Raw genomic sequence first — 15,818 nt, forward strand, 5'->3', positions numbered from 1 at the left:
AGTTACAGGACAAGTAGGCAACGTGTAGTTTGTATTACAGTCAGTTAAAGAGAAAAAACTTAGTACTCACCCCAATTAACTCAGTCATATTCAGGACCTTTGCAACCAGGGTCTCTTGCATGAACAATTCTTCAGGCAAGCATGGTACAGACCTTGGCAAATTTGTTCGTGAGCGAAAACTCTTATGCATCCGCAATGCGCATTCACAGAAGACGTATCGAAGTAATATCAGCCTTAGGTGTATATCACCCAAAAAGGCGTAGAACATGGGATCTGGAACAGTCAAGAGATTACACAGTTTACTAAAAATTGCGAGTGGTGTAATGTTAAAAATTATTGTCAAAAATACCTACAGTCACAAAGTAAATAAAAATGTTTGTTTCTACACGTATGTAGAAGACGTGTGAGTGTCGATTCCTAGTTTAAATTTTATATTATGCATCATTCTTTGCGGTGGACGGATGACATCAGACGAGTCGCAGGGAGCCGCTGGTTTCAGGCGGCGCAAGACCGTGGCGTGTGGAAATCCCTACAAGACACCTATGTCCAGCAGTGGATATCTATCGGTTGTTGATGATGATACTCTATTCTTGGTATTATGGTAGACTTTTCCTATCAACAGTTCCTGAATCTCACAGTTTAAGAGCACTGTACCATACAGCATCAGGATTAAAAAGTTCGATCTAGAAATTTGTATGGGACAATTTAGCTAACTTCCTTCAGTTAGTTAGAGTTATGCCGGAGTGTGCCGGGCTGCATTGCATTGGTTTCGGGAGAATGACTTTTAATACTATACTAGCTGATGCCCGCAACTCCGTACGCGTGGATTTAGGTTTTAAAATCCCGTGGAAACTCTTTGATTTTCCGGGATAAAATAAAATAAATAAAATAAAATAAAAATCTTTTTTATTCGAATAAACTTTTACAAGTACTTTCGAATAGTCGGATGCATCTACCACTGGTTCGGAATGCCTTAAAAAGAAAAAGTAGCCTATGTCCCTCTCCAGGTCTTAAACTATTCCCATGCGAAAAATCACGTCGATCCGTTGCTCCGTTGCAACGTGATTGAAGGACAAACCAACAAACTAACACACTTTCACATTTATAATAGGGGTAGTGATAGTATGAAGTCATTTTATCGAAATTGGTAAGTAAAGTAAAGTAAACCAAAACAATAGAAATATAACAACGATGTTTGCAAATACAATAGGCGACCTTATCGGTAAAATAGCGATCTCTTCCAGGCAACCTTAGGCCCGGTCTCCACCTAAGCGGAGCGGAGCGGAGATGTGTGCGGTCGGCCAATCAGATTTAAAAAAAAACCCGTGATAATTTTTTCAGGTCATAATTTATTATGAACCTAATTGGTTGACTGAACACATCTCCTCTCCTCTCTGCTTAGACCGGGCCTTAGGGTAGAGGATGTAATAAAAATGAAAGAAAGCGGAAGGGGTGTACTTATTAAATAAAGTAGTTCGGATTGAAAATGCCAGTTTCCGAAACAAGAACGTTTATTCACACACTGCACTAAAAGGCTACAAATACTAACACTGCACTAATTAGCACTGCTTAACACTTGCACTGAACACTTAGAATCACTTTCAAGTTTCAGTTGTCACTCACTTCGATCGCTTATATAACTGAACTGTACTGAACTTCTCTGGGTCGATCCGCGACATCATTTACATACGGAGTCCCCACCGCTTGTCGAATGTTCCTTTCAATTCGATACGAAGACGTAAACAACCTTGGATGTTTCGCTAATAGTCAAAACAAAACAATAAAGAAAGGTACCTACATACGCCAAAAACTGTACCTAAACAACGGAATGTGCTCGAAACCAACAAGAACAATGAGGTAGGTAATTGTCTCAAAAAGGTATAACTGTGTCATATAGTTATATACTTATATAGTTACCTATATATATAGTTATATCTGTGTTTTGAACCCAAACACGTAGGTACTTGAAACTTCCAGACGTGGTATTTGTAACAATATCAATTCACTATCAAAAAGTCCAATTTTCACGGCTTAGAAATACAGGACTCTGAAGCATCAGGATTGAAGAGTTGAAATTCAAACAGGGAGAAAAAAGTAGAATAGAAAAAAGAATATAGAGCATGAAAAGTTTTAGGTACCTACATAATCCTAATCCTAATCTTCTATAATATAAAAATGAATCACCAAATGTGTGGGTCATCGCAAATCTCGAGAACCGCTCAACCGATTTCGCTAATTCTTTTTTTATAATATTCCTTGAAGTACGAGGATGGTTCTTACGGAGAGAAAAATTTAAAAATTTGAATCGACTGTTAGGCGGAACGAAGTTCGCTAGGGCAGCTAGTAATATTATAAATGTGGATGTTTAGATGTTTGTTACTCAATCACGCAAAAACTACTAGACGGATTTGGCTTAAACTTGGAATAGAGATAGATTTTAGCCTGGAGAGTGACATAGGCTTTTTATCCTGGAAAATTAAAAAGATTCCGCGGGATTTTGAAAAACGTAAATCCACGCGGACGAAGTCGCGCGCATCAGCTAGTATTATCTAATTCAACTTACCTATTCGTACTCTCATCAGTAATTTGGTAGCTTCTTTCATGAACGTATCGCGCAGCGGGACGCAGCGCTGCCAAGTTGTTACATCAACGGTGTATACATCGCAAGAGTTGCACAGTCCAGCGATGGGGTTGTGTAGGAACAGAGTGAATATGCTCCCTTGGTTTTTCCTATCTGTAAAAGGTAGTACTCAAAGTTTAATGAAATAAAATTGGAGAAATCCCAGCCCACAAGTTTTCATCATCATCATGATCAACCCATCGCCGGCTCACTACAGAGCACGGGTCTCCTCTCAGAGTGAGAAGGGTTTTGGCTACCACGCTGGCCATGTGCGGATGGGTAGACTTCACACACCCTATGACTTATGAGAACTCTCAGGCATGCAGGTTTCCTCACGATGTTTACCTTCACCGTTAAATCAAGTGACATTAAATTACTTAAAACGCACATAACTCCGAAAAGTTAGAGGTGCGTGTCCGGCATCGAACCCCCGATCTCCGATTAGAAGGCGGACATCCTAACTTGGCTATCACAGCTACAACAGGTTTAGTTAGGTAGAATGAATACCATGTGGCTACTCAGAGACGCTAATCTTTACTTAAGATTAAGTTAAAACGAGACAGACTTATGTGAGAGATTTGGTTAAGTAACGATTAAGCGATTCTGAATACGGCTGTATGTATATTAAATTAAATTAACTAATCAAGCTAATGGTTCCTTGCATATTACAGAATAAATATGAGCGTTAACTTACCGATAAGGCTAGAGGGTACCGATAGGGGCGACATCAAAATAACTAAAGGTTGGCCAAAAATCCTAGGGATATGTTGATAAGCATAAGAATTGTCAGAATCCACAATGACAAAAAGGGGCTTCCTTGTGAATGGATGCAAGTCCCCAGGATACAGGATCTGCGGTTCTTTGCCTTTGAGACTGGGTCCTTTTGTTTCTTTGTTGTATTCTCTGTATATGTCAGATTTTGAAGAGGTTATGACACCTCCGATGTCGTAGCCATCTGTGTGATTTCAAAAACAACTAGGTATTTTCATATTATATACTTATTAAAGGTAGAGTTCCCAACGGGTGCTAATAGAGGACTATAGGGTCCCGTTTAGTGCTGAAATAGGTAAATAGTAATAGTACTATTTGCCTATTGTTGCATAAAACCGATTAGAGGTAGGTATGGGTTGCTATACCTCTTCCATGTTAGGCCGCTTCCATCTTACAGCCGTACTCAGAGTCGCTTAATCGTTACTTAAGTTTAGTTAAAATGAGACAGAGCCATATCTCTCACATAAATCTGTCTCGTTTTAACTCAATCTTAAGTAACGATTAGCGACTCTGAGTACGGCTGTGAGACTCTATCATCGCTAATCACCACGTGAGATTACAGTAAAAGCTTGACTTTATCAACGAAGGTTATACTAACTCAGTAGTCGATTATAGTTAAAAAATCGGCAGTCAGTGGGAACTGCTGACGGAAATTAAAACTTAAATCTATGAAATAACTGTGATTTTTTGTGATTGTAGTACCTACTTATCAAAAATTAAATTTTCATAAATTGTAGGTAAATGGAATCCATTAATATTAGTTTAATTTTTACATCTATCGGCACTGCGAGCACTATTATCACTAGAATATCGGTGACGCGACCTTGAAGTTTTTTCCCATCCCAAAATCGCCCAGCGCGCCTAAAGAAGTTTCACTTCAATAAGTCAGACGTAAGTGTACTCACAGTCTTCAATATGTTTATTCTGTTGTGGAGGATGGCCGTTAGCTGAAATATAGACAAGTAGGGCCCCATTGGGCGGTAGATCATTGCAGCAGCTCGCCAAGTAAATTAACACTTGATTCGCAGATGGCTTGAATAAAAGGAATTTATGCGGATTTACGTGCCTCGACTCGTCTTCAACCGTAACTCCTGAAACAAATATTCATATTACAGAGGCACATTTACGCTTGATAGCAGCATCGTCATAATAATATTCAATTTTTCCAGAATATGGTACACGGGTACATGCATATTATTTGCATTAATTATCCACATATCCTGCCAAGCATGGCATGTAAAAGCATGCAAGCTCTAATATGTACGAGTAAAATGTGGGATTTTATTAATTGTTGGCTGGAGTGGATACGCTCGGTAACCGTTGATGTGGTTTAGGCCCTAATATACAGCCTGAAACTTTAATGGCTGTTTTACCACAACAGAGCGATTGGTCCTCAGCAGTACTATAGCTACATAGGGATTAACATTTAAAAATGTTTGTGTTTCGAAATAAAAATAATAAATACAAAATATTCATCAACTCGCAAGCGTGAAAACAACAGTATTCACTAGACGTAACGTATAGTATAAAGAATTTAAAAACAAAATGTTAAATGAAGAGAGAAAATAAAAGGCTTATTTATTATTATTTATTAACGTATAGTAACGTATAGTGGAAATGGCAATCGGGGTATGAGGCGGGTGGTGGGTGTGCGGGTGTGCGGGGCGTCCCCACCCTAATTGCCACCTCGACCTTTCGGGTACTTCGAATCGGAGGTGCTGTCGATAAAGTGAAAATGCAAAATAAGCTCTCACGCGTACTAATAGGCACACACACGGCTGACTGACTGACTTACTGATCGATCAACGAACAGCTCTAACTACTGGATGCATCGGGCGGAAAGGCATGGAGATAGCTATTAAAACGTAGGCATCCGCTAAGAAAGGATATTTGAAAATTAAACCCCTAAGGGGGTAAAATACGGGCTTGAAATTGTTGTAGCCCATGCGGACGAAGTCGCGGGCGTAAGCTAGTAGCTAATAAGTCCTTTTATTGCATCATGATTCATAAAATTTATATTTGGGTAGGTATATTTAGTTTGTAGCAATATGGTAAAAGGATCATTAAAACGAAAAAATACATAGTTCGCAAAATCACATATAAATCGCATCGCTGCGCTTAAATTATAAAAGTACGCAGAAATAAATAATATAATACCTTTCGCCTAAAGTTAATTGTTCAAAAATAATTTCTAAAATACGCTTTCTTATAAACTAGATGTTAGTAAGTAACAGCCACGATACATACAAAACCACGATACAAATTCGCAACGCTTAAAACTGTGCTGTGCAATTTCGCGCCGCAGAATATCAAAAGAAAACCGTCTTTTTTGAGACGCGAAAAATTTCGCGAGTTCATGCAAAGCGTCGAGAGAGCTAGCAGGTTTTGATGATGAGACACTGCGTCGCAGTTTAGAGTAGGTATAGGCACATTTAATGGAACAAAAATCGCGTTCTATAAGCTGTTAATATAATACCATACCGTATATCAAGTAAGCAAATACCATCATTATCATCATCATCAAGATCAATCGCCGGCTTACTACCAGGGGACGGATCTTCTCTCAGTATAAAAAGGGTTTGGCCATAGTTCACCACGCTGGCCAAGTGCGGAGTTCATCACACATTTGAGAACATTACAACACTTCCAATGTTTTCCTTCACCGTTAAAGCAAGATATATTTAATTGCTTAAAATGCACATTACTGTAAAATGGGATCAAACTCTCGGCCGCCCGAATAGAAGGTGCACTTCCTAACCACAAACAAGTTATAAAAAGAAAACAAGTTTGGTTATAGCCTGCAAAAAATTCTGTTCCCGGTGATTCGTCTAGTGCGTAGGTACAGTATATGTCTAGTAATAGTATGAATGCGGAGCGAACGGTTCGCAACAAATTAATCGAAAATCTAACTCAATTGCGCATTTCGCATTCGAATTTCGATTGATTTGTTACAGATCCGTGGTTAGTAACCATTGAACAATCGATAAGAATCGATGGTTTTTCGGTTTGTTACACAATCGATTGTGTTTTGATTGTTTAAAATCGAAAACGATTGACTGTTTTTCGATTATTTAATTATTGTCGAATAATAACGATAATCAAAAATATATCGATATGTTTTTTGTGTGAATCGCCCATTGCTGGTGCGTGCTACTACATATAGAGGTCGAAGGATCTTTTACCCGTAGTACAGTTCAGTTGTCCGGTCAACCGGACTATGACTAAAAGAAATTATCTATGGTACAGTTAACCGGATATGGAACATTTTTTTAAATCCATAGTACAGTTGACCAGACAACGGAAGATCTAGTGCTCAAGCTAGAGGTTTAGGCACTAAAAATAATTAGTTACATTGCATATTTTGGGATTACAAAACGAGGTGAACCTTATAATATACCTAGATGTTTCAACAAAATTCACATACAAGCTCGATTCAATCTATACTAATCTATACTAATATTATAAAGAGGTAATGTCGTTAAGTTTGTTTGTAGGGGGTTATCTCTGGAACTACTGAACCGATTTTGAAAATTCTTACACCAATAGAAAGCTACATTATTCCTGAGTGATATAGGTTATATAAATACATATAATATAGCCTATATGCGGGCGAAGCCGCCGGGATCAGCTAGTTCAACATAACTTACCTCGACAATACGATGCACTTTTTAGCTCGCACGCCATGCCACTTCTCTGTTTCTCTTTCGGCGATCCTCCAGATGAATTCCTGGAAGGTAAATTAACTTCCCACTCCAAGTTTTGTACCATCCGGAACATGTCTATCGTGAGCTCAGAGAATTTCACAAGCTGTGTACCGCTACCAATTATAATTGCATCTTGTAAAGTCAAATACATTTGGGAAGTTCGTTCCAACGGCGGCACGGTTAGGTTATTGATTCGCCCGCTTGAAAAAAAAAGTTATCTGTGGTTATTATTTAATGCATTTTTACTGCTATTTAATCAACAATGTGCACATAGAACACCACCATAAATCCATCGCCGGCTCACTGCGGAGCACGGATCTTCTCATATAATGTGAAAGATTTGACCATAGTCTACTACGCTGACTAAGTGCGGCAGACTTACACACCTTTGTGAACACTATGGAGAAATCCCAGACATGTAGATTTCCTCACGTGTTTTCCTTCACCGTGATATTTAATTGCTTAAAACGCACATAGCTCCGTAAAGTTTGAACCCCCAATGTTCCAAATAGAAAGCGGGCGTCTTAACCACTAGGCTATCACGGCTATAGGCAAAATGTATACACAAATCCGTTGCTTCAACTTACCCAATGGTGACAACTCTATTTCTATCGATAGGATCAATAACTGTGACACCTGGTTCAGCAACCAAAAATGCTTTAACTTCAGCCAAAACATTGAACCATTCCGCTTGGTCATTCGGATCATATACATGTCCATACGAAACTACTTGCTTATCCAGTTCCGAAACTAGTTCATCGATAATAACAGGCTGTTGCAAGAGTATAGCAACTACTATAAATCTTGCATAGAACCGTAATTTTTTCACCATTAGCTCGCATCTTATCTCTTTACTGGCTAGATGGTAATAGTGTCTCCCTCTTATTGCGGAATAGAACGAATATGATTCTACCAGGTATGTGGTGTCACTTGTACGTAAGCTGTAAAAATACAGTGTTCTTCATTTAGTACGTCAAATTAACAATTGAAGATTTTATTTTCACATTTAAAAACATTTAAAACTAAGTAAATAAACATTTAAAAAAGTAAATTAAAAATATACCCTTAACCACTGTAACGAGGCAGGGTGCCCGAACGCCACCGCTTGCATTAACTCGGTAAGTATTTATTATATTAATTTACAAAAATGTGTACAAAGTTTACAATTTTGGTGTAATTATAAACTCGTTTGAGTCTCCGTACAGCAGTACCGTCAACATAATATCATAATATTCCATAATATAGTGGTATAAGGCTTGACAAGGATTATCCAATATATGTATATATGTAGGAGTGTCGATGACAAAAGAGATCTTACTGTCATGGATTCCATTAAAAAGGAATGTTTTATAAAAAGTGATTTGGCAGGATTTGGCAATGATATGCATGAATGTCAATCAGCAATTTGCAATTTGATCATAATATTAGCGAGGCATAGCTAGGATTAGCTTAGAATAATAATTATTGAATATGGCCGCTAGCGTGATTAATATCGGTGTAGTTGTGATGGAATATCGATGGATTGGTACTGGAATGACCCAGTTTGTAAAGAATCATTGATGACTCTTGTGTAATGTTGAAATCATCGATATATTGAAATGGATTAGACAATGAGTTTTCCATGAGATCGAATAACTTACATTCTACCTGGTTTCTGTTTAGCTCAGGCTAGCTAGTTTAGAGTGAGATGAGGGGTCGCTGTGAGGGGTGATAAGAGGTGACCTAGGTAGGGTTAGGGTAGGTTTATCTAGTGATGTGCCGGATCATTAAAAATGTAGATCCGCGGATACGGATACGGATCTTAATTTTCTTACTCAATCAGTGTCGGTGTGCGTGACCTTGAAACGATAGTTGACGCCACTTGACGCTTTGCGTGGCCGGACAAGTTACGACTTGCATTGCGCGGGTCTTTCTTTTGTTCTTTAAATATATAAAAGAAAGAAAAAGAAGAAAGGAAAAGGTGACTGACTGAGCTATCAACGCACAGCTCAAACTACTGAACGGATTGGGCTGAAATTTGGCATGTAGGCATCCGGTAAGAAAGGATTTTTGAAAATTCAGCCCCTAAGGCGTGAAATAGGGGTTCGAAATTTGCGTAGTCCACGCGGACGAAGTCGCGAGCATAAGCTAGTTTGTTTATAATTTAGTGTTACACTGGGCAGCAATAAAGTTAGTATTTGTTTGTTGTTTGTTGTGGAATTAATTAGTTAATAGTATTTTATTGCTACCTAATCACCTAAAAATAGAATTTAATCTACGTACCTATTAAAAATTAATAAGGTAAAAGATCCGCCAAAAAAGTAACGGATGTGGATACTGATCTTTATTTTTCCGCGGATATCCGTGGATACGGATATCCGGAACATCACTACAAACCCGATTGTGCTACGTTAATGGTTTTCCCTGTGCGATACGTGAGAGTTACAATGATTGTAATTGAGGATAGTTCATGTAATTTGATGACACAAGAATATCGTTAGTTCACATATGCGGCCTAGTTCATGTAAGTAAATCGTGACTTATCCGATAGGTTGTTTAAAGTGATGAGAACAATTTTTTTTTTTTTTAAAGAATATTAGCCATGGTTAATGACTAATATTCCCCTTTACCGGTTGAGCTATTGAGGTTATTGTAAAGAACATTGATTCAAGTAGCTTCTGATAACAATTATCGGTCATCCTCCTCCTTCCTCCTCCTGCTTGCCGATATATAATAGTATATACATATATATATATATCAAGCATATACCCCTTAAAGTTTTTTCAAAGGACAAATCCATGCTAATATTATAAATGCGAAAGTGTATCTGTCTGTCTGTCCACTTGCTTATAACGGCCCATCTGCTTAACCAAATTTAATTTGGTACAGATATAGTTTGCATCCCAGGGAAGGACGTAGGCTACTTTTTATCCTATTTATTATACTATTTATCACTTTTTTATCCTGGAAAATCAAAGAGTTCCTGTGGGATTTTTGAAAACTTAAATCCACGTGGATGAAGTCGCGGGCATCATCTTGTTATCAATAAAATAAAATGTAGAAACAAAAAATAAGAGGTTTAAATCTTACTAATAATGATAATAAAGCTGTCCTATTTTGGAAGCTACTTCTCCGATCTGCCATCTCTTTAACCCATAACGAGTGTCGAGTAGTAGACGGTGTTGCTGCTGGTATTTCCATAACTTAGAGTATATGTCGAACGTACGGCCAAAATGGACGTGCCAATGCTTATGCCCGTATGGTGGCAGCTCTCTGTGTACAAAAACAACCAATTTAATTAGAAATCATCATCATCATCAGCCTGTGGAAGTCCACTGTTGGAGATAGGCCTTCCCTAAAGAGCGCCACCACGCCCGGTTCTTACACTTCCTGATTCTGTCTCTTAATCTATCGTCTGTCCATCGTGCTGGAGGGCGTCCCACACTACGCTTGCTAATACGCGGTCTACACTTTCGGACTTTCCGGTTCCAACAGCCATCACCTCTACGATAGGCATGGATGGCCTTTCCACTGCCACTTCAGCTTGCTAATGGTTTGGGCTATGTCAGTGAACTTGATTCTCCTGTGGATCTCCTCATTTCGGATCTTATCCCTGAGGGAAACTCCATAGTTTTCTGAGCGATTTTGAGTTTTTGTGACAAGGTCAGTTTTCGTTTTGTCAGTTTATTAAAAATACAAATTATTATTCATTAGTGATAACTGATATCATATATTTCACAATTATTATTTTTTTTTTTTAAAAGAATATTAGCCATATTAAATGACTAATATTCCCCTTTCCTCTCCAATTAAGCGTCAAGCTTCTGCTAGGAGTAGGTACGACAATAGTGCAACGGGCGGGGTTTGAACCGTCGACCTTTCGGTTTTCAGTCCACTCCTATACCGGTTGAGCTAAATGTTTCCCTTAAACAATGTTAGTATAATGGTTACAATTATGTAATAAACATTTACACTGTTAATAATGAGTGATTTATTGATGACGATTGACACAGCTCAGTGGGTTACGAAGCTGAAGTGGCAATGGGCAGGGCACATAGTCTGAAAAACCAATATATGTTGGGGTCCCAAAGTACTAGAATAAGGCACCTCGCACCGGAAAACGCAGCGTTGGAAGACCCTCCACAAGTAAGACAGATGACATCAAACGAGTCGCAGAGAGGCCGTTGGATTCAGGCAGGGCAAGGCCGTGGCGTGTGGAAGTCTCTACAAGAGATCTATGTCTGGCAGTGGACGTCTATCGATTATCTTTCCGTTTTGCTAGTATGTAAAAATATAAACAATATGCAAAAAAGAAACTGACTGACTGACATTTCGCTCGTAAGTTTTTTTCTATAACAAAGACATTGACTAAGAAAGGATTTCGAGACTATCAAACTAGAATGAACCAAAACAAACTTTAAGAAATAAAGTGTTTTTAAGATTTTATAGAACTCGAGAGTTAAACTAAACCATGACATATATTTTATTATTATTTGTAACCTGCCTTAAGCCGTTGAACAATTGCTTGGATTTTTCTAGCAAGTGACAAAATTCGATGATTATTTTTCGTTCTTGGTCAGTGACTGGAGTCATTTTATGTACCTATATACTTGTATTTTGGTTTTAAGTTAACCAAGTATTTGATGTTTTTCTTCAGATGCATACATCATTCACACATAACACGTTTGCTTGTAGTTACACTCATTAAATCTTCACGAGTGTTTTGAATTATATCCTCTTGAAGTAGAGTCTTGACTTAGTGACGGGAAAAATGGAAACCGAATAATCATTATATTCCAATAGAGCGTAGGTATAGCAAAATGAGAAAGCAAATCGTTGGTTCTTAATTCTCCGTTAATTCAGGAATTTCTGTGCGTACTTGATACGAATGAATCTGAAACAAATTTTAGACGGTCAAGTTCTTTGTGTCAATTTTTGAAATCTGTAAGTCTTTTTTACAGTTTATTATTGCTAGCAAATTGGCCTTGCTTTGCTCAACCCGATTGATATACATGCCGATATTGCTGCTTTATTCTAAATCTAGTGCTTCAAAATGTACCAAGACCCCGAGGAGGCCAAGCACTGTCTTTTATAGTACTTCTTGTTCCTGCACGTTCATTTGTTATTTCTTTATGATGGTGATGATCATCACTATCTGTATCAATGACGGCGACATTCAGAGTATTAGTTATTATAGTATGAATACTGTATGTGTTTACCTATAAAACTTTTTTGATGTTATTTTCGTCAGGTGGCAACCATTAGCGATGGTTTTGCTGCAGTGAGCCTTTGGTGTACTTTTTGATTTACTATTTGGTAGACTGTCGCTAGTTAGCTTTATAGATTCTAATTCGCATTTGTTATCATGGCAATTATTCCATATACACAAACAATAATCAAATGAAGTATGTTTATAGTAATTTGTGCATAGTTTGGATGCGGAGTCTGTTGATTGGCTACGAAATTTCTGGTCATTTCCTTTTTTGATGGTAGTTTTTTGTGTAGAAGGAAGTCTATAGTAGAAGGGTACTGAAACAAAATGAATTCGTTAGATTATTTCAGTATAATGTATTTGTCAATGAGGAAGTTTCAGGGCAACGTTCGATACAATTTTCATAGATGGCGCTTAAATACTAACACCACTAAAAACGAAAAATAATACCTATATATATGACCTATGCTTTAGGTCAAGTCAATCAACGTTTCTTCCCCGATGCAAAAATAATTAATTACTTACACATTATAGTTCACAGATTTTGAGGCGAAGAAACACAAGGAAAACTGCAGACACGACCTAAACATTAAAGCATAGATCATTATAGATATAGGTATTATTTTTCGTTTTTAGTGGTGTTAGTATTTAAGCCCCATCTATGAAAATTTTATCGAACGTTAGCTAGAAACTTCCTTATTGAGATCACTAAGTAGTCAAACTTAAATATTTATAAGAAGAAAAATTGGGAAATTGTAGAAGTGCCATTTTACCTTTCGGTAGCAGTAAAATATGCGCTATCCTAACGGCGGTTACGCATTCATCCGATCCGAGACCGTGAAATTACGTTCCGAATTTGTCATAGAACTATTTGTATGGTAGCTTATTACATATGACGTAGATGTTTTGTATATCCGTATTTTCACGGATTCGGATCGGATGAGTGCGTGATCGCTCTAAGGTGCCACTGCACGGACTAGAGAATCGCGGCGATAGTCTCGCCGTGTCACGAAATTCGTTGCAAACTCTATGGGCCAATCTCCACAGGGCGATACTATCGCGGCGATAGTTACCGAATTCGTCTCGCTGTGTGACAAATCACAGTGTCCGTGGAGACGACGCCTAACCGATCGGTCCGCTATGGAGATTTACTACCATAACGCAAATACTTGTAAATATAGGTTTGCAAAATCGGACACTACAATAAATTTCACCAGCTATTATGTAATCTGACATTGCATAGAATACCTAGGCATGCTATAGAATCAACATTCCGCAATGCATAAAATCTGAATATATAAAAGGAAAAGGTGACTGACTGACTGATCTGTCAACACACAGCTCAAACTACTGGACGGATAGGGCTGAAATTTGGCATGCAGATAGCTATTATGACGTAGGCATCCGCTATGAAAGGATTTTTGAAAATTCAATCCCTAAGGGGGTGAAATAGGGGTTTGAAATTTGTATAGTCCACGCGGACAAAGTCGCAGGCATAAGCTAGTATATAATACTAGCTTATTTTCAAAAATCCTTAGCGGATGCCTACGTCATAATAGCTATCTGCATGCCGAATTTCAGCGCGATCCATCCAGTAGTTTGAGCTGTGCGTTGATAGATCAGTCAGTCAGTCAGTCAGTCACCTTTTCCTTTTATATATATAAATTTCATATTTTGCCCAGACGTTCTATACAATTCATAAGCAATAGGAAATGTATGAAATCCTATATGAAACATGTCTCCAGGCGTGAATGCTCACGTATACAAGTGCGAACATGTTTGTTTGTCTGTCATCTAGTAATGCCTAAGGGTCAAATATGGTCCAGCATGAAATCTGAGCACCAAGACTCCACGCAGTCTTGTCTGTGGAGTGTTATTGTAAAGTGTTGAAACTGGCTGTAAACTAAATTTATATTTAATTAATATGTTCTTATTCTTATTTTTTCTAAGAGTTTTTTGTTTTACATTCGATTACATATTTACTTACTTCAAATATATATCTCAAACAGGACGTCTAAGTTTTTCTTTTTACTGATATTTTTCCTATAAAATCAAAATATCCCAACGCGTTATCAGCACGAAGCTCTAGGAGAGAATATTAATGGAAAAGTATCGATGGGAAAACTGGTGTTAATTGTCCATTGTTGCTGTATTTGTTGCGTACATCGATGGTTGTGAACAAGAATTTTTTTTTCCTACTTGGAAGTTTAAAATGCGGAATTATTTCCTACATGAGGACCTGCGGTCCGTGTTGATGGGTATCCAGAAGGAGATACGACCACACGAGTAGATATACGACCACTGCATCAATTGAGGTGATTCTGTTCGTCATGCTTTCGCCCTGCGGTGGACTATGCAGTGTACATAGTTGATTGTACTGTGAATATTCCAACTAAGATGATTAGTGAAGATATTGCGTACGAGGTGCACTCTGACCGTCTGAGCAGGTATCAGCTCTGGCATAATATGGTTAGGATACTTAATAGACATGAATCAATTGAACTTGAAGAACCATCAGGTAGTTTAGGTCTTAGTTCTTTCTCATGTTAATTTATTTTTTCTTGTTCCTGTGTGTTAATATTTTATGTTAAGTTTTTTTTGTAAGACAATTTATTTTATTTTTTATTTTATTTGTTTTTTGCAATCAACAGCGATATATACAATATAATTTTACATAATAACAGACTGAAAATAAGGCCAAATAGGATTACAATTTTTTACAGATTACTTAAATAGATATTAAATATAAATTTATAACAGTACGTTTGATAATTTAAACAAGCTTCACAATAATATAATAATATGAAAATATAAAAATCAATTAACTAGTAAAAATACCTAGTAGGTGATTCACAACATATGTATGTGTGTGTGTATGTGTGAGTGTATGTGTGTCTGTGTGTGTGGGTGTGTGTTTGTGTGTGGGAGAGAGAGTATGCGTGAGTGCGTGCTTGTGGGTTATGATATTATGCGGATTTATGTACTATTATAGATACTAGTATAATTATTATCAGTTACATATTATTATTTTTCCGATGCAGTTTAATTATTTCCTTTTTTAATTGCATTTTGGACAGGTGAAAAAGGTCGAAGTCTGAGTAAATTTTATTATAGGTTCGTGCCAGGCGTAAAATTATGGAATTTTGGGCGTAGGTTGTATTTGATTTCGGTACACACAATAGCTGAGGTTGTCGAGGCCTAAAGGAGGAAGCATTGAAAGAGAAAGCTGACAGGAGGCTAGTTTAAAGGGGGATGTTTGAACTGGCTGTAAACTAAATTGTTTATATTTAAATATGTTCTTATTCTTATTTTTTCTAAGAGTTTTTTGTTTTACATTCGATGACAATATATTCACTTACTTCAAATATATATCTCAAACAGGACATCCAAGTTTTTCTTTTACTGATATTTTTCCTATAAAATCAAAATATCCCAACATAAAGCACGAAGAAGGGAGCTCGCGAAGGAGGTCCTAAATGAAGCGAGCGAGAATATCAAATTCATAAATTTTTTAGCTTAGGCGGCTTAATTC

At 37.5% G+C, this 15,818-nt stretch overlaps 1 protein-coding gene across 3 annotated transcripts in view; it reads right to left on the reverse strand.

Moving 5' to 3' along the window:
• The window catches only part of LOC117995661 (protein SCAI), an 84,055-nt gene that overhangs the window by 8,019 nt on the left and 60,218 nt on the right, over positions 1-15,818 (reverse strand). For 2 of the 3 annotated variants that reach the window (XM_069508917.1, XM_034983643.2), the window contains 9 exons: positions 12,294-12,603; positions 11,575-11,968; positions 10,165-10,343; positions 7,683-8,036; positions 7,039-7,295; positions 4,297-4,482; positions 3,315-3,575; positions 2,564-2,734; positions 71-273 (listed from right to left, as the gene is read on the reverse strand). In XM_069508917.1, coding sequence (XP_069365018.1) covers positions 71-273; positions 2,564-2,734; positions 3,315-3,575; positions 4,297-4,482; positions 7,039-7,295; positions 7,683-8,036; positions 10,165-10,343; positions 11,575-11,667 — 1,704 coding nt within the window. In that variant the 5' untranslated portion in view covers positions 11,668-11,968; positions 12,294-12,603. Of the gene's footprint in view, positions 1-70; positions 274-2,563; positions 2,735-3,314; positions 3,576-4,296; positions 4,483-7,038; positions 7,296-7,682; positions 8,037-10,164; positions 10,348-11,574; positions 11,969-12,293; positions 12,604-15,818 lie in introns of all 3 variants that reach the window. The other variant, XM_069508918.1, reaches the window with a different exon arrangement.

Source organism: Maniola hyperantus, chromosome Z, assembly GCF_902806685.2.
Source record: "Maniola hyperantus chromosome Z, iAphHyp1.2, whole genome shotgun sequence".
NCBI classification, from domain to species: Eukaryota; Metazoa; Arthropoda; class Insecta; order Lepidoptera; family Nymphalidae; genus Maniola; species Maniola hyperantus.